This window comes from Anthonomus grandis, chromosome 1, assembly GCF_022605725.1.
Source record: "Anthonomus grandis grandis chromosome 1, icAntGran1.3, whole genome shotgun sequence".
Taxonomy (NCBI): Eukaryota; Metazoa; Arthropoda; class Insecta; order Coleoptera; family Curculionidae; genus Anthonomus; species Anthonomus grandis.
This window is the reverse complement of record NC_065546.1, coordinates 8,779,174-8,801,921: the sequence shown is the minus strand read 5'-3', so window position 1 is coordinate 8,801,921 and position 22,748 is coordinate 8,779,174. Positions and strand designations below refer to the sequence as shown.

General features: G+C 33.0%; 1 protein-coding gene across 4 annotated transcripts in view; it reads right to left on the bottom strand.

The window, feature by feature from the left end:
* Positions 1-19,723, bottom strand: part of LOC126741413 (serine/threonine-protein phosphatase 4 regulatory subunit 4-like) — a 43,593-nt gene extending 23,870 nt beyond the window's left edge. For 2 of the 4 annotated variants that reach the window (XM_050447818.1, XM_050447837.1), the window contains exons 1-10: positions 19,574-19,723; positions 19,439-19,521; positions 18,857-19,058; positions 12,494-12,711; positions 12,263-12,363; positions 12,069-12,206; positions 11,942-12,004; positions 11,721-11,884; positions 11,483-11,666; positions 4,105-4,239 (exon numbers count right to left, since the gene is read on the bottom strand). In XM_050447818.1, coding sequence (XP_050303775.1) covers positions 4,105-4,239; positions 11,483-11,666; positions 11,721-11,884; positions 11,942-12,004; positions 12,069-12,206; positions 12,263-12,363; positions 12,494-12,711; positions 18,857-19,058; positions 19,439-19,521; positions 19,574-19,630 — 1,345 coding nt within the window. In that variant the 5' untranslated portion in view covers positions 19,631-19,723. Of the gene's footprint in view, positions 1-4,104; positions 4,240-11,482; positions 11,667-11,720; positions 11,885-11,941; positions 12,005-12,068; positions 12,207-12,262; positions 12,364-12,493; positions 12,712-18,856; positions 19,059-19,137; positions 19,401-19,438 lie in introns of those variants that run through there. The other 2 variants (XM_050447831.1, XM_050447824.1) reach the window with 2 other exon arrangements.
* Positions 19,724-22,748: the final 3,025 nt, after the last annotated feature.

Here is a 22,748-nt window from a genome sequence, read left to right as displayed (position 1 = left end):
ACCGACCCAAAGTTTATACCCATATCGTACCGGTTTTCCTTTTATAAATTGTTTCCTGGATGCCTCCCAAAGTACGGTACCATAGCCTCGTCTATGCTATGCTGCTCAACATGTGGTGCATTTGCTAAACAATTCTTATTTATTATGTTGAAAAGGGGTCTCATTTTTGCAAAACGATCACTAGTATCTCGGGTATCATTGTTACAGCAGTGAATGTTAGACATAATGTATTCAAATCTATCTCTACTTATAGAATTTGAAATCAAAATATTCCTCGAATCATCTGAATTTTCCCAATACATTCGTCTTCTACTGACTGAGGAATAGCCGCTTACCAATAATACTCCTAAAAAAGATTTCATCACAATTTATATCAGCTTTTCTGTTTCGTTTTGAAGCAAACATATTGGTAAATTCTACCAAGAGCTTTATAACATCTTCATCAAAAAACTTGGCAAAAAGCTGCGAAAGTGCGAAGGGGAACTTTCATTTGCAGCTGTCAATTTTGGTATCCAAGCAATATTTATTTGGTTATTGTCAATATCGAGATTTGCCCATTTATATGTTTTTTTCTTATTGGACTTTGATTTCAAAAAATGTGACAACGGCAAATTGTCACTCTCATCCCACATATCTTCTTGGCGTTTTTCCATTTCTTCTTGGCTTGTATCTACTTGGCTTTGTATATTTTCACTCTCTTGATCCTTATTGCGAAATTCTGCTTCTGCTAGTAATTGCCATGGTGGCAAGTTATTGATTGCCACTTCCTGCTCATCACATGAATCTTCATCCGTGAAATCATCATTCGCATTTGTGGGTGGAAGAATTACTATCTCAATATCGTTAGTTGAGTTCGTTCTTCTAACTCAGCAAGAAGATCATTCAATTGTAAAATATCATGCAATAATAAAACAATTATTTACGGTAATTGTTTTACTTACTCGACAGGCCGCAAGTCGATTGGATTATCCATTATGAGACACACAACTGGTTAGAAATTATTTTTTCACCTTTACCACAACTCACGACTCGTATTCAACAGCAGCAAGTAAACAAATAAAACTTCTAAAACACGCCTACCAGTATGCCACCTATCCGCAAGTGTCAAAACACGTGGAAAAAATTTTAGAATATCGATCTGCAAACTGTTCGATTAAACCTACAGTAGGTATATCTGGGTTAAATAGAAAGAGGGTTCGAGTGATACCTTATTTTAAACGTCTTTCAATTCCATTTTTAATGATGTGAAAGATGGAAATTTATTGATTTAAAACTTAAATAAACCTAATACATCATCATTAGTGGATATCAATACATTTGGTAGGAAAGTAGTTTAAAGATGAGTCAGGCAAGTTAATGTTGGAAATGACCACCATGACTCTCCATGCAATAATAAAGATTTTGCTCAAAACGTTGCCGCACATTTTGCCATATTTGAGGAGTAATTTGAATATATTCATTCACAATTCTTTGCCGAAAATCTTCTAACGATGTTGGCACAGTATTTTGCTTTTTAAGTGGCCCCATAGAAAAGAAATCCAAACGTGATAAATCTGGCAATCTTGGGGGCGATTCAATGGTACCTCTTCTACCAATCCATAGATCGGGAAACGTCTGATCTAAATATTGTCAAACACGTAACTCGTAATATGGTGTCGTACCAGCCTGTTGAAGCATCAACCGATTCGCAATATACCGCCGATCATTCTGATTTTCAATTATGGGGCAGTTAATGCAGGTTAATAGGATATTATATAACCGGTAAATTTTTTTTTAGGTAAGAAAAAGGGACCAACTAAATGATCGCCAAAAATACCAGCCCAAACATTTAATTTTTGTGGCTGCTGTATGTGTACCTCGTGATAAATTCTGGGATTAGAATAGGAGCAATATCGGCAGTCATGTTGATTTACTACTCCATTTAAAAAAAGGAACATTCGTCCGAAAAGCAAGTATTGAATAGAAAATGTTTATCGTTTATGATTCGTTCACTAATATTTTCACAAAATTGTAATCGCCGATCAAAATCGTCTTCATTCAGTTCTTGTAAAAGGCGAATTTTATACATAGAATTTTCAATGTGTGCCTTTTTTATTGGCGACTGAATCAGTTTCCCGAAATTTAGCTACATACAGTGGCGGACAAGAGTATGGAAATTATTTTTTTTTTGTTTACTATTAAAGTACCAGCCAATAAAGGTACAAATATTTTATGATACATTGAATACTTTTTGTTGGTGCATACTTTTTTGCAGATAAATAGTTGTAGTGAGCATTCCTTTTTTTAGCATCATGTTTATTATTTTTTGGGATGGATAAGAGAATGGAAATTTTTTAGTTTGAATTTTTCTGTGCGTATATTTAGTTTATTGCAGCAGGCAAAGTTTCTAAATTATGGGAAAAAACAAATATTTTTCGGAAGATCTGAAAAAAAAGTTTTAGAGCTAAAAAATTGTGGGCTTAAAGAGAAAATAATTGCAAGAAATTTGAGAATTAATGAGGTTGCAGTGTAAAAAATGTTAACAGAAAATCGGCTAGTAGGCAATGTGAAAAGCCTTCCAAAAATAGGTCGCTCTAAAAAAACCAATCCTAATATTGACAAAGGTTGTCTATTGCGAGTCCAAGAAAATTGGCACGTGAGTATAATGATAAGCAAAGCAAGGGAAATATTCAGCGTTCCCTTACCTCTTCGTTAATCTCACGTGCACATTTTCTATAGGACTGTACGGAGGCGCCTGTGTGCAGCTGGCCTTATAGGTAGAGTATCGGTAAAGAAACCACCCATTTCAAAAAAAATCGTAAGGCCCGGATAAAATTTGCTTAACAGAATATTACTTCGAGACAAGAAAAATGGAATACCGTGCTTTTTAGCGACGAAAGTAAGTTTAACTTCTTCGGATCTATCGGAAAACGTGTAAGAAGACCAGTGGGTAAAGAGATGTTAAATATCAAACTCCAACAGTGAAACATGGTGGTGGGAACATTATATGGTGTGGGGATACTTTTCCCGATCTGCCACTGGTCCTATAGTAAAAATAGACGAAAAAATGGATCGTTTTGTCTACAGGGATATCCGTAAAAATGTAATGATATCGTATGCGGAGAAAGAAATGCCCTTACGCTGGACATTTCAACGGGACAATGACCCAAAACACTCCTCTAAATTAGTAAAAAGTTGCTGAAAGTAGTATGGAGGTTTTTGAATGACCAGCGCAGTCGCCAGATCTCAACCCTATTGAGAACCTCTGGGACCATTTAGAAAGGGAAATTCGAAAAAAGACATAGCAAACAAGCACGAACTTTGGGAAACCGTACAGGAAGAATGAAAGAAGATTTCTGTGGAAATTTGCCCGATCTTTATCGATTCTCTACCTAGAAGATATCAGCAGTATTGGCTGCCAAGGGATATGCCACAAAATATTGAAAAAAATATATTTTTTGCTTTTTTTTAATACTTTTTATTATAAATTTCCATTCTTTTGTCCAATTAATTGTTTATTTTAATTTTTGTTTTTTTGATAACTGGTATTTTTTTTTATTCATTGAATAAAATATGATCTCCTATTACATGTAGTTTTAGTGAAAAAAATATATTGCTAATAAAGTTGTGTACAACAAAAATACAAAAAATGTCAAAAAAATGCCATACTTTTGTCCGCCCCTGTATTCTAGAGCATATTTTTGACGTTATTGTTCTCATGTCGTCGCACAAATGCTCCAATCACTATTTTCAACAAAATGATAAGCAAACCATGGGCGTAATGAAGAAAAGCACTTACTTATTAAGTAAATGCTTTTACAATTTTTTTTTCTGAAAGTAGTACAAACTAATCTGATGTACCTAGTCTTAGACAACTTAAAGTAGTCAAGTCGTCTTTAAGCAATAAATCTACAAAAAATCAAAAACTACTGAATGTACATGATTTTTACGTCATTATAAAGGGAATTGAACCTTTGAAATAAGGTATCCATTTAAGATTTTAGGGGTGGTATCACCAGGGGGCACGTGTTAACGAGATTTTTCACCAAACTTGTGTCCTCCTGGAAATAAAAATCAAAGGGGCCGAGCGTTTTTCAAAAAAATTCACTATATATATAGTATTACCTCTTTGTAGAACGCCTGTAGAAGTAAATAATTCCAAGATGCGTCCCAGATTGGGTACGAGTGCCTGTAAAACTTCCTCGTCCTCATCTCTTAATAGTTTCGTCAAATCAATCACAACGACTTTATTGGACATAGCTAAAATGGATTATTAAAATAACTCTTAATTATATAGGTTCAAAATAAAAAAGAATAAAAACTGCATAACTTATATTAATACTAATACTTTATAGGAAAAGAAAAAGTTATAAAACTTCAACATAGTAGAAAGTCCTTTAACACAACAATAAAATTTAAAAAGGTATTTTAATTGTTTTTTCTCTCTCGAGGTTATGAATAATTTCTAAAAACGACTGAAAGATTTTGGTTGTACCAGTACGACTTTACTATGGTGGTTGTAAGGTATGAAGCCTGGTATGATATGTATATGAATTAATTTCTTTGTAGAGATAAATTTAAGAAAATAAAAGACGACCAGCGGGTAATATAAAAGTTTTTTTAAACAATTATAACTATTGTTAGAAAACATTGAGTATCAAAATAAAAGAGTCTTTATAACCGCTTATTTTAACATATAAATTTTAAAAGATTCTGATTGTAGAATAACATTTTTGTCAATTATAAACTCTTAATATGGATATATATAGGTTTTTATATATATTGGTGCCCGTTTGGTTTTACCTGAACCGAAAATTTGCTAATTTTGCAATTACATTTAATTGAATAATTCACGATTCGCTTATTAAAATTTTTTGAAATTTTGCACAAGGATTTGCTAGATTCGTCTCGTCAAAAAGTTATGTTATATTTTTTTCTATAAAATGTACAGGGAAGCCAATAATTAACCCCCTTAAAATTTACATGAGTTTTCCTATGTTCCGCTCGGCGACGCGCCACCCGGTATATAGATGCCATATGGCCTAAAAAATTACCATTTTATAATAAAAGATCTTTCGAGGAAATAAGTAAAAAAGAGTATAGCGCGAAGACTTTTCTCCATAAATAAAAATGCCAACATTTTAATCAAACGTAATGCATTTCCATGAGTTTTCTCATCACTATCGGACTATAAAATTAATTTATTCATGAGAGAAATACATTAAAATGGCAAAAAGTACAACAAAAATGAGCAATTGAATTTATTTGGGGGTTTCTCTGCACTTTTCCGACCACGTTTCGCTTGTTCTGGATTTGAACCAACTAAGCCACTCACTACAGAAAGCCGAAACTGTTTCAAGGTCATAGTATTTGGCATTCTTTGTTTGAAGATGATGTAGGAATTAATGACTGTAGCACAACAAAGTACCAAAAAATTCGGTGCCACCATTTTCGTGACTTTCTATCTATTTCATGCAGTGACTTTAACATGTCAAACTTGTCGACGTACTCCATGTGCCGGTTATAATCGTGTAATAAAGTGATGGGCATTCTACATCTTCTTTAGAGCCGTCTTTTTTTCTTCTAGAAGCAGTTTCCAGGTTGGCAGGATCGTGAAAATTTGAAATAAAAAGAACGCCTTTTCTATCCATCCACTTCAAGGCTACAATTCCTCCTGTAGATACGCGATAGTCCGATTCTCCTCTTTTCAAATGCTTATGGTCACGCAAGTCGTTTGGCATATTTTTTCTGGCGGTTCCACATGCATAAATGCCTTCCAACAGTAAACTGTTTTGCAGTTCAACCGAGTTAAAAAAATTATCAAAGTATAATTTATGCTTCTTACCAACTAATTCTCTAGATAAGTCCTTTATAACCCTGGTCCTTTATAACCTTAAGTCCTTTATAAACCTAAGGATTTTTCAGTAAGATTTGAAACTCGTATAAATTTGAAATTGCGACATAAATCCTGTTTCGTCCATTCTTACCCACACCTTGTATCCCCTCTTGATCGGTTTCATCGGCATGTATTGTCGAATGCTGCTTCTTCCTTTGAATCGTATCATAGATTCGTCTATGGCTTGGTACTCACTTGGCATAAATGAATTTTGATAAGAATTTGATAAGGCATCAAGGAGTGGGCGAATTTTGTAAAGCTTGTCATAATTGTCATCTTGCTTTTTCGGTTCAGTTGCGTTGTTATTCAAATGTAAGTTGCTCAACAACCAGCCAAAGCGATCCCTGGACATAGCAGTACTTATATAATCATCTCTAAGTTCAATTCTGGATGACCAATAATCACGATAGCTGGGTATAGGTTTTAATCCCATCAGAAGGTTTAGACCAAGGAACACTTTTATTTCAGCTGAAGTTGTTGGCAAAAATGAACTACAATTGCCACCTTGTTTTTGAACGGCATGAAGGTTAGTTGTCGAATACAATTTTTTCGATCAGATCCAACGTAAACAAATGCAAAAAAATATCAGTAGGACTTTCTAGATCTTGTGGTATAACGGGTCCAGTATTTTCAGTAAATGCGTCAACCTGTGTACAAAATGTTGTCTGCTTTGTCCACTGTATTGCAGTATTTCAAAGCTGTAACTGTAATTGCGTGAAAGGAACCTCATCTTCAGATTCCCATTCATAGTTCGGTATAACTACAGCTGCAGGTATATCTTGCTATTCCTCGACATCTTCTAATATATCAACGTCCATTGCCATAATATCCAAAATGTCCGTCACAAATATCATCTTCGGTTCTGATTCGTTATTAGATGGTATGCTACTGATGAAATTTTCAAAATCGCCAGGAGGTAGATTTTCTAATTCTTTCCACCTCCAAGTAATTTTGGACGGACCTGAAAAAAAAAGAAATAAACCCTCTGTGAAATAAATCACTAGTAATAAAAAATATCCATAGCAAATATATATTTCAACTATTAGATTTGGAAATCACCAAGAACAGCCTGAAACTATTATAGTCAAGGTCTTTATTTCAAACCATTCGTAAATTTCCTGTAAACCAATAATCTTAAACTTTTCTGATACCTCTCAGATTTACTGATGCCTGGTGGTTAGACCGGGATACAATACAATACAATATTTGATGATAACTAACAAAACAATTAATTTTTAACAAATAATTATAAAGAAAATATGTTTTTACCTGTAATTTTTTTCAAAACCACTTCAAAACGTGAAGCAAATGCACTTGTTTACACCAAAACAAAACAATCCTTTCACACTAACCAAATATCGAAATAAAAACCGAATTTATTGCCATCTAGAGCATGCATGTAATATTTCCATATAATATACTACTTAGGCGACACACTATGCATTGTGATTAGATCAAATGACCGCTAGACGTTTACGTACAAATTTAATAAATTGTGGTTAGCTCAGCTAACCAATGGTCCTGAAAGGGTTAAAATAGAAACATCAGATGTACATTAACAATGGTCAAATTTTATGAATGCGTTTCTACTTATTTTTATGTAATGTTTTCCCAGAAAATGTCATACTGCAAATCAGAAAATAGATAATAAGCTATACAATTATGCTCTGAATTTGCTAAAGAAAAGAAATCGGTTAGAATTCCCTTTTAAGGTTTAAGGCACAGTAATTATTATGATTATAGTACGAGACTGTAGTACAAAAAAAGTATGATAATTTTTTATTATTTTCTGTTTTTTTTTTAAATGATGTTGGACAATGTTTTTCTGATAGTACGCGGATGATTTGAAAACATATAATACTATTAAAAATCCACCAGATTTTCAATTCACATGAATAAAAAAAAGATTTTACACACGTGTAACATATAAAAAATTTTCTACTATCGTAAAACGGGGTGAACTTGACCGAAGGAATTATTTTTAGTAGTATATTTAAAAAAAGAACGTATATATAGCTTATATTATGGGTCTTTAAGCATATTAATAATACTTAATGATATATGCATAATTTTTTTAGGTTTTAAGGCATTAAAAAGACAAAAACTGTAATGGCCCCGTCTTGGGTGAACTTGACTGGCTATTAAAACTGCATGATGATCACTTCATTCTTTTTCCAATAACTATCCAAAATCTTTCGAAATTTGCCGTTTCATGGCTTATATTAACTCGTGGAGGGAAGGACTTCTTGGCTTGTTTTTTCTGGGCTATCCTCCGCAGTAACTAAATGATCGGGAATAAAGTTCAGTTTTTTTTGCCATTTGTGTTATTTTTCAGGATTTTTTAGTTTTTTTAAATTTTTAGATTATAAATTCGTTTTTTGGGATTAACATCTTTTTAGGAAAATTTGAAAAGGAAGGAATTATTAAAAATTTTTTTCTGGAAGGAGGGTATACCACATGCAGCAAATCCACTTACCGCATTCTGCTGTGCTATTGGTGCCATCTGATCGACTTACTTTTAAATCTTGGAAATATTGTTTTTTAATAGAAGGAGGAACGGGCAAGTTCTCTTTCTTAGCATAAAATACTAAAGTCGCGTCATATGCAACTTATTAACTTGTCGGTCAACTAGACCCCAAATTTAAGAAAATCATGTATGGTTTACAAACAATTTTTATAACTAAAAAGGAACAATATCTTTTAATTTTTTGGTTACCCTGATGCCATGGAGATATGATAAAATATAAAATGGCATAGAAATAAAAGATAGGAGCAAAATAGATTTTACTTTATAGATAAAAGTTTGATCACCCTTTTTTCATGGCTAAATATTGTAGACAAAGAAGTTCGTCAGATTTTAATGTTTTTTGTTAAAAAAAAAATAAGTCCAACGTATTTTATAAATTTATTAGTTAATTCATAGAAAACTGCAAAGAAAAATGCATAAAAAATGTTTAACTTAATCTTACATTAAAAATATTTTTTTTTAAATTTTTGAGTTTGGCCCATTGGTCAGCTTTCCCCCCATATTGTACCGAAGAAAATGTATATAAAAAATACCAAACTACTTTACGCATTAGTGCGTAAAAAAAAAATTCATTTTTTTTAAACAAATTATAAATTAAATGTCAAATAAATTCAAATTACTTTTTACGCACTAGTGCAAAAGACTTTTTTTGGCACTAGTGCGTAAAAAGTAAAACTTTTTAAACCCTGGGAAGTGTGTAAAGTGAGTACTATACGTGCGGTAGTATAAAAATTAATTATTTATTAATCCTGATGAATGTCACGGTATAGTTTTCGCAGAGAACTAAATTAAGGTATGTGGATTGTTTCTGTTTTAAATTTATAGTAAATCATCAATTTTATTTTATAATTCGTTGGCAAGGCCTATCCTTGAGCATACAACAGTTGTTTGTCCGATGTATCACAAATATATTCATCAGTTGGCAAGTGTACAACATAAATTTTTAATACATATATTAAATTTTAGATTTAATCGACCTAGGCATTTTCTTAGTTATAATGAAAACTTATAATTAAACTTTAAAATTTTACAGTATAGTTTTTAGAAAAATATAGATATTTTATAATGATTGTACATAGGATTATTATGATAATCAAATTGACTACCCTTTCTATAAAGAAAACTTATGTATTAATACTAGCCCTTACATTCTGTATAACTTTTCAGACCAACTGTTAATACTTCCACGTATTCTTTCAACTATTTATCAAACTCTTCATTTTTTAGATGTGCTAATTAGTATTAATGTATTTAGGCGACGTTTAAGGCAACTTGATCCTTAGTTTTTATTAGTTTTATTCCTTTCCTTTTTAAGTACTATTTCTTACAACTTTGTACTTCGATTCTTATAAGTTTTGTATCTAATTCCATATTAATTGTTTTAAGTCAAATATTATTAATTCCTGTTTACTTGTTAATTGATTTGTATTAATCTGTGCTTTTGTGCGTTGTTTGGATAGTTAACTCCATCTGTTATAAAATCTTTCTAATAAATAATGATTAAGGCGAGGTCAGAAAGTTATAAACAAAAACTTAAAAATAGTTATCTGATTATATAAATGCGTTTATCCCTCAAAATCCAGGTAAATGCAAACTAAGAAACCAAATGGAATCTCCAAAAAATACGGCCCTGTTCGGCTCTATACTGTCTAGCGAAAAGCTTTAATTTTTCTGTTGAAAATACATTTGAATATTCCCATTTAAATTTAATTATTGTTTATTTTTTCTTCATATTTTAAAGATGTATTTAAACAATTGAAATAGTTATTGAATAACATAATAGTTTAGTTTAATTTATTCTAATATTGTTTTGACCATTTTGTACCATGAATGTCTTTAACTTTGTTTATAAATAATTTTTACTACGTTTTCTTTTTAATTTGTAGCGCCGTAAAAAACGCCTAATACAGGCCAAAACGTTGGCATTACAGAAAAAAGATCTAAAAAGCTTGGATTTGAATTGACTCGACATCCAACTTAATCCCTAAACGTAAACACAATTGAACTGGGTCACTAAAACAACATATTAAATCAATTATTTTAATGGGATTACACGGACAAAAGGGCTACACTGGATTATTATTACGTTTCCCTGGAAGTCTTGCTTCAGCATGAGTTGCCTATCCTGTGGTCCATTCTCTACTACACCCACTGCTACCCCAATCTTAACAAAATTTGTTATTGTGTGCGGACAGTATGAATCACAGTTGGTTGCTTTAAGGCTCCATAATTATTATCTATATTAGTTATCTATCTTTGTTTTTTCTTTCAATAATAATAATAATACAAGAAGTTAGTGCCTTACTTAGCCACAGCATAGATTAATACTGTACGTACGAGGTGCTTATTATAGAGCAATTTGATTATATAACAACATATTTATACATATTTATACAGGTCAACCAAAGTTCATAATTTAACGAAACAAATTATGGTTATTTGCACAAGCTTAACCTCCTTAGGTCAAGACCACCCCACTTGAGATTTTTTTTAAACCTTGTTAACTATAGATTAAAAGAATGTAAAAAGAAACTTACTTAGTTATTTCAAAATAGAAGCTAAAAAACCAAAAAATTATTAATTATCAGAGAATATGAAAAATTATTTCAAATCCCTGAACAACATAAAACTTGTTTCTAATGAAAAAGATATTTAAATTCCTAGAGTAAATATATAAATTATATAGTTTTTTGAACGATACAAAATTAGTTACGCAAAGCCTGGAATAAAATAAAAAAATATTTCAAATATCTCATCAAAATGAACAAAATTACTCCAAAGGCCTGAAATAAGAACAAAAATTTTCTGATAGGCATGCAAAACTGCTCCAACGCTTGTTATTAGCAATTTGGTTAAATATATTAAAATAAAATACTTATTATAAAAAAGCTTTTAAATAACTATATTTGCATGATAAAATTAAATTTCTTTTAATAATTCCTTCGACATCTCTATCAACAACTTTTTGCACGGTTAAACGTCATTACTGATATTAGGGGTGGTTGTACATATTTTAGTAACTCAGTGATAAAAATCACCAGAGAATTCAATAAATAATAAAGATATTAAAAAAAAATTACCAAGAATTTTTACGACTTCAGCGAACCGAGTTGCCACTGCCTTACGCACAATATAACACGGATCCGCAGCCAAAGCTTTAAACGTATGGTACCATTTTCCAGATATTTCCTGTGGTATTAAACTCTGAACCATCATAGCGACTTTGGCGAGACAAGATGCGCAGTGTTCCCGACACAACATGCACTAAAAAAATATTCCTAAGTCTTGACTCGTAGCTATGTGTCGTTGTAAACTCACAATTGAAGGATCAGTATCTATGTCCTCGATTAAAGATAATCCTTTTTTGGAGATATGATTAAAATAGTCTAAAAACCACATACTATCACCTGGACTCATGTGTGTTTGTAAATTGTTAATCAGCATATCAAACACACTTGCTATGGATATATATGTGGTATCACCTAAAAGCCGTTAAAATATGTTTTTAAAAATAGCTTTTAAAGTATGATGCATTTTACCTTCTGAGGCACTCCTTGTACACAATTTTTTTATTAAAGGTATAATAGTCCCCTTTATGGTATCTAAAAAATAATAATAATACTAATACTTCCACTGTCTAATAGTTTAAAATTAATAATTTATTACCTATGCTTAAAAATGGGATAATCGATACAACTGATTCAATTGCAACAGATCTAACCATAATATTCTCATCTGAAGAAAGCTCTACCAGTAGAGGTAAAAGGTTTACTTTTACAATTGCATCACCCAGGTTGTACAAACCTTGAAAATTAATAAGCTCAACATGCTGAAATATAAATCATTCAAGTAAAGCTTACCTTGAGCGACATTCGGAAGTTCTTTACACATAGCTGCACGAACCTCATAGAAGCAGTCTTGACAAAGGCTTTGAACAAGTGGTAACACATCCTTTTTAACTCTGAAAACATAAACGGTTTAGAGCTGTATTCGACAAAAAAGTTTTTAAAATTTAAAAGTCACTTGTTATGCATTAAAGTGCAGCTTTTAAATTACGTTTCGTTCAATGAAACAAGTAAAAAGGTACTTACTCAAAAGGATTCATAGTCTTATGCACAGAAACTTGGCCTAAAATTTTGCAGCTGGACACTCGAAAATATGCAGCTTTAGATAACTGTGACTTTGCAATGGCACACTTAAGAACTTCATTTTTTATTATGTGCTCTTTTAGTACCGGTATTACTGCAAGGAGGGTGTCCATCCAAGCATTTGCTATGATTGGGTCTCTGTTTTCTAGCCCCTGCAGAATCTAAAACATTAATATGACCCAAATTGTACACTTTCATATTTCTAGTTTAATACTGGATAAACCATTATTTTGAAACCCCTACATAATTTTATGAATTAATAAAGATTTCAGATTTCATATATATTTTATATAGCATTTTAGTATAGGATTTTACATACAGGATGATTGATGGTACCTTAGACGTTTACGGAGAACGAAAAATAGCATTTTATTGAAAATTTGGCATCATGGGTCTTAGATAGTGATCTAACGATTAAAAATATTTTTAGCCCATTTTATACCAAAAAGTAGTAGCAACTTTGTTATTTTAAATGAAATACCCTGTATAGTATTTTCTTTTCTGATCCGCTATCGCTTTATGATTGTTTTTGCATAACTTATTCCTATACCTATTTTTAGTGGTTTTCGAGAAATTAATTATTTTATTTATTTTTTGACCAAAACATAGCTCCAAATAAATTTTTATTACTACGGCACTGGAACGCGCAGAAAATTGAAATTATGAGCGTAATTTACGGAAGTATTGTACATTAGTCTTCACCATAAAAATGTGTTCTACAGTATACAGGGTTGGTCAAAATTAGTGATGTTGCCACTAGATACAAAAATTGTGAAAAATGCACTTTTTTTAATGGAACACTGTATATTATAACATATTCTAAAAGAAAATTGAAATCCCTTTCTAACGAGATATCATGTTCCTATATCTAAGTAGTTCAGTTTCTGAAATAAAGGCAATTTACTGTAAAAATCGGATATATTTGACATATTTGCTTTAGGTGGCCATGAAAGGTCATGACCAAATAATGATATGGTATTGACGTTTGACAGTTAAACTGTTAATTCATATTCACAATAAAAAATGTACCAATACTTTTAGGCAAATACTCAAAATGTTCTCCATGCATTTTCCACACATTTTCTACGCCTGTTGACCCAAAATGCCGGCAAGAGAGCAAAGACTCCTGCATTGTTCCTCAGAAATTCAAGGTATGAAATCAGGTGATCTTGCTGGCCAAGGGGCTGGACCAGCTCTACCAATCCATCTGTTGTAGCTCTGGTCTAGGAAAGCCTTTACAGAAAAGCGAAATACGCTGGACAGCCATCATGCTAATCACGGCTTCCCTCCACAACTGGAGAAATTAAGCGGCATCATTTTTTATTAAAGCATTGGCGCTAGTAGAAACCCTCCTGGTTTAGTAAAGGGTACGCCTCGACCTATTTGTTGAAGTCCATCACGACCACAATATACTTATTCCATGGCAACGAACTTCCCACGTTTTCCTTCTGCTTTCTCTGCGATTCATTTTGCCATAATGTCATCAAGGTCCCAACAAGTCTTTCAAGCCAGTCCAAATAACATAATGTTAAAATGCCATAATCCATATTTTCCGGATCTTCAGGCTACTTGAACAACTTTTGGTCTCTTGCCAAATCTGTTAACTCTAATTTTAGCAAACAATCAATACCTCGACTAACAGATGAAAATGGACAATTGGCGACCACATCAAAAGAAAAAGCCAATATGCTAGCCAGCTTGTTTTCTTCACATTCCTTGAATCTTCAAGTGGAGCTGGGCTGGTAATATCGATAATTCAAGTTTATTAAAAATGTCTGGTAGTGGAGTTTGTTATATATGCAGTAAGAATTGCTCATTCAAAGAAATCAAAAATGAACTTTTTGGGTATCCGTGCGATTTCTGCAGGAAAGTTATTTGCAGAGAATGTGGTAGCATATCCTCCAGTGAAATTAGAGTTATTGTCATGGTTTCGAGAATGATGCCATTTGCTTGTCCCCTCTGCAGGGAAGGTTTATTTAATATTCCTAAGTTAATCAAAAGAATAAATGATTTGGAAACCACTATGTACAACCACAACTCAGAATCCATCGAGAGAACTGTCACATTGGAGCAACGTATTGTTGTACTTGAAGAAACCCTGCATAACTTGCCTGCTCTCTCAGTAGATTACAGCTGTCGGGCGTCTGCTCCTCCTATTTCCGCTCCTAGCACGAGTGTCACGCCCGCGCCAATCGACGAAGCCATCCTAAGTGAGCTGCATGAGCGCCAGAAAAGGGCCAACAACATTAGACTTTTTAACTTTGATTCGAAAGAAGGCAGAGCTGATGTTGTCCAGACTAAGAAGCTGCTGACTGACTTGTGCGAAACTACCGTCAATGTGCTGGCTGTTAGTACATTTGGGAAGCGGGGCGTCAGGCTGTTAGGGTGATCCTTGGTAGTACAGACGATGTTAGGCTTGTTTTGAAGAACAAATTGAAGACTGTCGGTAAATTCTTCATCGAGACGGACATGACGCCTCGGCAGCGCAATGAGCTTAAGTCAGCCAAATCGGAGTTAAAGCGACGCAAAGAGGAAGGAGAAAATAATCTTTATATAAGATACATCAATGGTTCCCCCAGAATTGTAGCAAAAAACTAGATTCGCCTTTATTTTCACATGCTAGTGATGCCCACTTAACTTGTTTTTATCAAAATGTTCGTGGTCTTAATACTAAAACCGAGACTTTTTTTCTTGCCGCCATTGCTCAGAATTTTCACACCATATGCATTACCGAGACATGGTTGAGGCCAGAGATATCTAGTGGTGAAATATTTCCAAAGACTTATGATGTTTACCGGTCGGACCGAAAATTTGAATCCGTTATTGCCACACGTGGTGGCGGAGTTCTCTGTGGAGTTTCTAAAAACATTGTGTCTGAAAAAATTAGTTTGTCTGATTTTTGCAACAGTATTGCGCCCTCTATCGATGTTGTTGGCTGTTAGGTTACATTAGGTAATTTACTATTAGGTTACAGATATTTTACATGATTGTTTTGTACATCCCACTATCTATCACATCTGTAATTTTCGAGCAATTTCTGGATCAGTTTACACTTTTAATATCAAAGCTAAACCATAATGTAATAATAGTGGGCGATTTTAACGTGTCTGATTTCTCTATTGACTCACCTACAGGTAATCATGTTAGTCAAAAGTCTATTGCTGTGAATAATTTTGCTGACACTTTTAATCTTGTTCAGTGTAATCACATCCTAAACTATAAAAACAGACTATCGGATCTTGTTTTATCTAACTTCACCTGTACTGTTTCGCGTAGTGACGTGCCTTTTATCTTGGAGGATTTGCATCACCCTGCACTGGAAATTGATTTTACTGTCTCAGGCCAACGTGTCCATAATTTTCAGCTTAATAAAAACTTATCTCATTCTTTTAATTTTAGAAAGGCCATCTCGTTTATGACTCGATCCTTGAAGCTGACTGGTCTACTGTGTATTTATCCTCTAACGTTAATGATGCATGTGGAGCCCTATATGATATATTGAATGGCATATTTGCCACACACATTCCTCTTAAGCAGCAACGTAAAAATAGGATTTCCAAATTATTATTCTCGAGAATTGATTAAGAACATTTATAGGAAAGAAAAGGCTTTCAAGGACTTTAAAATGTACAATTCTCCATTCTTTCAAAATAAATTCCTTTCTCTTAGACGCCTTATCAAACTACAAATAAGCAATGAATATAAGTTGTATATACCAAACACCGAAAGGAATATTTCTTTGGACCCATCTAGCTTTTGGAATTTTATTGGTTCTAAGAAGGCTGGCACCAGGATTCCTGGTATGATGAGGCTACCCGATGACGTGGTAGTTAAAGACCCACAAGACATAGTTGATGCTTTTGCACTGTTCTTTGGTGAGGCATTTATACAATCAAATCGCATTAACCATTCGTCGACGTCTGATAATGTGCCCCACTTTGACATTTCCAACGTTGATGCTTCCCAGATTATTTTGGCTAGTAAAAAACTCAAAAATAAGTTAACATCTGGTGTAGACGGTGTACCTAGCTTCTTGGTTAAAGATTGCATTGGTGTCAAATTCCCGAAACGGGAGACTGCTAAAATAATACCTATTTTAAAAGCTGGGGACTCTGATCAAATCGTGAACTTCAGGCCAATCTCATTACTCTGTAACTTCTCAAAAATGTTCGAAATTATCCTGAATCGGTCGCTATTTAGTCACGCAAAAGAACTCATCTCTGTAGACCAGCATGAATTTTTTAGCGGGCGATCTTGTGTTACTAACTTATCCTGTCTGTCTAGCCACATCTGTGAATTACTTGATGTTAATACTCAAGTCGATGTTATTTATACCGACTTCCAAAAAGCCTTTGATCGGATAGATCACTATATTTTGCTGCATAAATTAACTCAGTATGGTTTTTCAGGGAGATTATTTAATTTATTTCATTCCTACTTGATTGGTAGATCTCAATATGTTGAATATGAGGGCTTTAAATCGAAACTGTTTAACGTAACGTCGGATGTGCCACAGGGCTCGAACCTGGGTCCACTCCTGTTTAGTTTTTTTATAAATGACTTGATTGAGTCACTCACTTGTCATAGGCTGGCTTTTGCCGATGATTTGAAGCTATATTTAAATGTATATGGTTTGGAGGATTGTGTTTTTCTTCAGAACTGTCTAAATACATTGGAGGTATGGTGCGCTGTTAACAGGTTAGGCTTGAATGCAGCTAAATGTAGTGTGGTCAGTTACTCTAGATCAAAAACACCCTTAAATTTTAATTACTTTATTAATGATACTATTTTGAGTAGATTAGAGCAAATTACTGATCTTGATATCACCTTTGACTCTGAATTTACATTCGTTCCACACTTCAACAACATAGTCAAGTCAGCCCTGAGAAGGCTTGGGTTCATAATTAGAAGTTCTCAAAGTTTTACTTTGGAATCTACATTAAGACTGCTTTTCTGTTGCTTTGTGAGATCAAAACTGGAGTTTGGCTGCATTATATGGCACCCGTTCTATCAGAATCATGTTGGTCTCCTTGAATCTGTTCAGCATAGATTTGCTAAGTTTTTGGCCTTCAGGCAGGATGGCATATATCCGGTAAGAGGGTTTGATCATCGGCAACTATTGAAATGCTTCAATCTACATCCATTACATCTCAGAAGAATGATCTTCTCTGTAAAATTCCTGCATGGGTTACTAAATGGATTCATTGATAGTCCTGTACTTCTTTCTGGTGTACGTTTCATGGTGCCTAGGCTTAATGCTAGACATCCCCTAACATTCTTTCTGCCAAGGCCTCATACTAACATCCTGTTGAAATCGCCACTATATACAATATGCGCTATATTTAATAGGATCTGTCACATGTGCGATATAAATTTCTCTCCGGTGCATGTGATTGTCAATATCTTGGTGGATCATTACTCTTGGGATTAAGACCCATGTGTTAGTTATAGTTAGTAGGTATATTGCAGTTAATTTAATTTTGTTGAATATGTGATTATCTTGTTAAACTTTTATAATTGGATTTTTATATCATATTAATAGTTATTTGTTCTAATTTTTTGGATAACTTTTGAGATTGTGACTTTACTTTACTTTTTTCTTTTCTTTGTGTGTGTTTTTTTTTAACTAAATTTTTCATTGTTTTGCAACTGTTTCCTGTTATTGGGCAAGTTGCCTGTTGGAAATAAAGGCTTATTATTATTATTATTATTATTATTATTCCTGCCTACAGGCTCCCACCAGAAAAACATTACCAACAATGGAGCAGGTCAATCACAAAATGGTGGAGTTGACTTTTTGATTGAAGTTATACTAGCAATTACCATATATATTTTACAAGATGTGTGTTATCAGCATAAACATTTTAAGAAAAGCTATGATTGTCTGATATTTAATATGGAATGAGGCTGACACAGAGAATGAACCTGATGGATCTTTTCAAAGATAAAAATGGTTTAAATAAAATACTTGACTATTATATATTAGTGAAGTAGCATTTTATTCTTTAAATGATAATGATGCATTGCATAATCTGTCAAAACACTAAGATAATTATTAACCAAAGTACACAGAAAAAATTTTGGCAACTTTAACATTGTAGTTGAAAGATGCAGTCCTATTTATTATTCTAAATTTTACTTTAATTTTGCATTTTCCCACATTTTCTTTCTTCACTTGTAAAGTTAAATTCTAAGACTAGTATATGGACTATAATCTGAACTAAAGTTATTCATAACTCTTAATACATTTTATAAATTCCCTCTGCCCTATTTATATGCATGTATAAAAAAATAAAATGTACTTACTTGTGGAACTAAATTAACTGGTATGTCCATATTAATCAAAATATTAAACATTCTGCTCACAGCCAAGCTGAATTCTGATGATGAGTTTGGTAACTCCTGTTGAATTTTTGGTATAATTTTTGCCACTGTTCCCTTCTGGTCATATTTGAGTAATTCTGGAAGAGATCCAATGACACTTAACTTCTGCAACTCATCTCCTTTGCTGCAAACATTATTTAAATTAGTAGATAAATAGTTTTTATGATTCATTACAAAGAGGAGAAAAATAATATGAAATTTACGTTAAAAGTCGTTCCTCTTCCTCTAAAAACTTTCGTGACCATTCCTCATCGTCGTCGTCGCTCATTTTTAAGGCTTTTGTAAAATATTTTACATTTTAAAATCTGATTTTCCTTTTAAAAACTAGGGCGATTATGAATCAAGGTAAAAATACGTAAATAAAAAGTATAGGTTATGTTATGTTGTTGGTGCAACTCCGCCCAAAACTGTAATGCGCATGCTGGTGACCCTCAACTAAATTTGCACCAAATTTGAATTTAGGATACCAATAACAAACAAATTACTTTATATTGCAAAATGTACCTTAAAATATACATAGATCTGTCTACAGGCTTCTTATCAAATAATACTTCATCTATTGTGTGTTTCTGAAGTTCTATGCTGCTCTGGAATAATTGGTTTTCTAAAATTTAAATATTAAAAAGAACATTGACGCACTTTTCCCTGTCCTGGTTTATCTAATTGCAACATGCGCATTTCCTCATCCATTCTCATTTTTGCTTAAGTTTATTTTATTTGGTTTTCTTTTTTTTGATTAATGCAGGTTTAATAATTTAAATATATACTTCATCTGACAGCTGCAACACATTTCAAAATGCAAAACCTTAATACTGCAGTGTTGCCGATAGTCAAAATATGCTGTTGAAACTTTAGGCTGCATATACATACATATTTGTGTTTTCACAAATGAGGCCATTATTTGCAAAACTTGCTTTTTGCTCGTAAGCCTTTTTTTGGGAAATCGAAAAAAACGATTAAAGGTTCTGTAGTATTTTTCTCGCAATTGAAAGGTTTTTATAATTGTTGCTTATGACTTTTAGAAATGTAATTTATGAGATTTCAGCCTAACATAATTGCAAAGTTTTTAAAAAACAGGGTTTTTTATTGCGAATAACCAGTTTTCAAAATACATAGGTATCTTAAATTTAAAAAAAATAGTAATTAGTTCAATAAAGTAAGTTATTTTGTCATACAAATAAAACATTGAAATTCGCATTTCTAATGATACTTATTTAAAAAAACATATAAAGAAAAAAACAGAAAAAAAAATCCTAACCATCAACGGTTTCTTCTGGTGAGGCAGAATCTTTTTTTAAGTGTTTTTTATAAAACGTTAGTTCCGGAAGCTTCTCCAATTTTCTTCGTAGTGTTTGGAAAGGAGACCATTAATAGTTCCTTTATCCCCCTTAAGTTCTTTTCCCAGTGGTAATTTCAGAGGAGCCATTGAAGAAAGGCTAAAATTTTTTTACAAACACTTTTAGCTTTTCCAATAGCATTGTTGTAATTGGGCTCACCTCGGATCAGAACATTTTTATCTTTTTCTACAAAAATAAACCGCTTTGCCTTATTAAATTCAAAGTGCCATGAACTAGGCAGCTAATATCACGTTTTGCTTGTATTCTCCAATCAAAGACATCCCAATCGATACCGATTTTTCGTATAGTGGAATGCTTTCTAATTAAATCATCGTAGTCACTAATTTTGACGATAACAGGCATTTTTGTAATATCTTTTTCTATAAGGCCGAAGATGCGATCAGGCGGAATAAAGGAATGACCGACGATCGGAAAAATCAGTTCAATTTGTTTAATATGTTTCGGCGCTTCTTCTAAAAGCCAATAAGCCAACATTGCCATCATATTCGTGTTTTTGTTTTGTCCGCCGCAACCATCAGCGAACAAACGAACTGATTCTATACTGGGATCAAAACCAAAATTATTTAGAGCATGTTGCAAAGCTGATGCAATTGTATTAGAATCTTTGCGGGAATCAATTTCTGTCCACAAGTAAGAAAACACATTGCTTGGCCTTAATTTATCTTTAGAAGTTCCAGCGACAATGGTAAAATTATTATAGTTGATTTTCTGGCTAAAATATGCTGCTTGATCAGGTAGTCTTGGCAGTGCCAAGTTTTTCTGGCAGTCAAATGAAAAGTAACTTGTGTTGGGTTCAGGATTTTTAAGCAGTTTGAAAAAAGCCTTTGCCTTTGCGATATGAACATGATGCTGAGTGACTAAGTTTTGTCGAACATCTAAAGAAGTTGCTACTTTTAGCTGCTCCTTTGTTCTTAAGCAAGTAGAACAACAGTCAGTTAGCGGAATTCCAAAAGCGATATTGTACTTAGCATTCACATACTTTCGAAAATAAGAAATCTTTACATGCATAGGCTGTGGAACTTTCTGACGATAATGGTTGAAAAGTTTCTTAAAATTTAAGTTACATGGCAGATAAATCCTCACACTTGTCTTGTTTCTACAGTAATGAGACTCGGTACATGTGATTCTATAAATTGTTTGATGCAGTTTCATTTTTCGTCATTTTTTGGACCCACTCTATCACCACCCCTACGTTCCCTTGGTATCTCTCCTGTTACAACAAAATTTCTTACAATTCTTTGTATGCGGCCCTTGCTTAAATTTGTAATTCTAGACTAGGTTTAACAGACATAACATTTTCACCAACTAACTCCATATTAATAAAAAAAACTTTTTCTTATTCGCCAAGAAAACACCCGTGTAGTTGCTTGAATAAAAAATACTTAAATGCCGTTCCGAAAAAAGTTTTTGTAAACAACCCTACAACAGCTGCTACCGCGTGTTAATCACGTGATTTAACAAGTTAATTTCATTGGTGTCAGAACAAGGAGCGAGTTTTGCAAGCAAAACGTCAAAGCAAAGAGCTAGTTCTGCATATAACTGTAATTTTCTTCTCAGTATTTACATGCTAAAAAGAGACTTTTGAAAAATTCTAATTTTATCATTTGATTCCCCTTCAAAATTTAAATAAACTTAGTAAAAAAAAAAATCCATGATTCTGTCGATTAGCAAGTTTTGCAAATAATGGCCTCAAATTTTCTAATATGTAATTTTTATAGTTCAATTTGTCTTGAGCACTAGCTTTATTAAAATTTCATATTGTTTGATAAAAGCCAAGTCATAAATTTTTAATTCAATTTCAAGTTTAACGGATCGATACAAGTGAAATTATCAGCATTTTTCATTTGATCCACTGATCCCAGTTTTTGTATTTTATTTGATTGCACCTTTTCAGTTTTTACATTCCATTTGAAAACCAATGCATGTACCATATGCTTGTTTTCATGCACCTTCGCTGGGAGATCGTGTCGAGTTAATGCACTTATTAAAGACAAAATATGGCAGCAAGAAAAAATAAAAAAGATCTAGCTGCAGCTATTTTATCCATATTAAGCAGTAGGGGATCAGACTCAGAAAGATTAAATCGTATTGTTTGAACCACAGATGTAAATAGCTCCGTGCGGAGCTATTTACATATGTGGTTTGAACGTATCCCTCAACCGAAACTGGCAAATTTATAGATTCGACTTATTACCAAATTCAATGATAAACAGTTAACCTTTCTCAGGTTCATAAATTCATTTTAAAAATATACATGGTATGCTAAAAAAGTGGCAGTGTGCACCTCTGAGTGCTTATTCCGGTGTATTTATAGGCACTTTTCATTCAGAGTTCATCATTAATTCACCGGTTAATCGAAAAATTTTCCTTAGATCTCAGGTTGCTGTTCGGCTACTTACATATTCGAAAACGCTTCGGTTTATTTTCTTAGAATTTGTTTGACAGTTGGCAGTTTT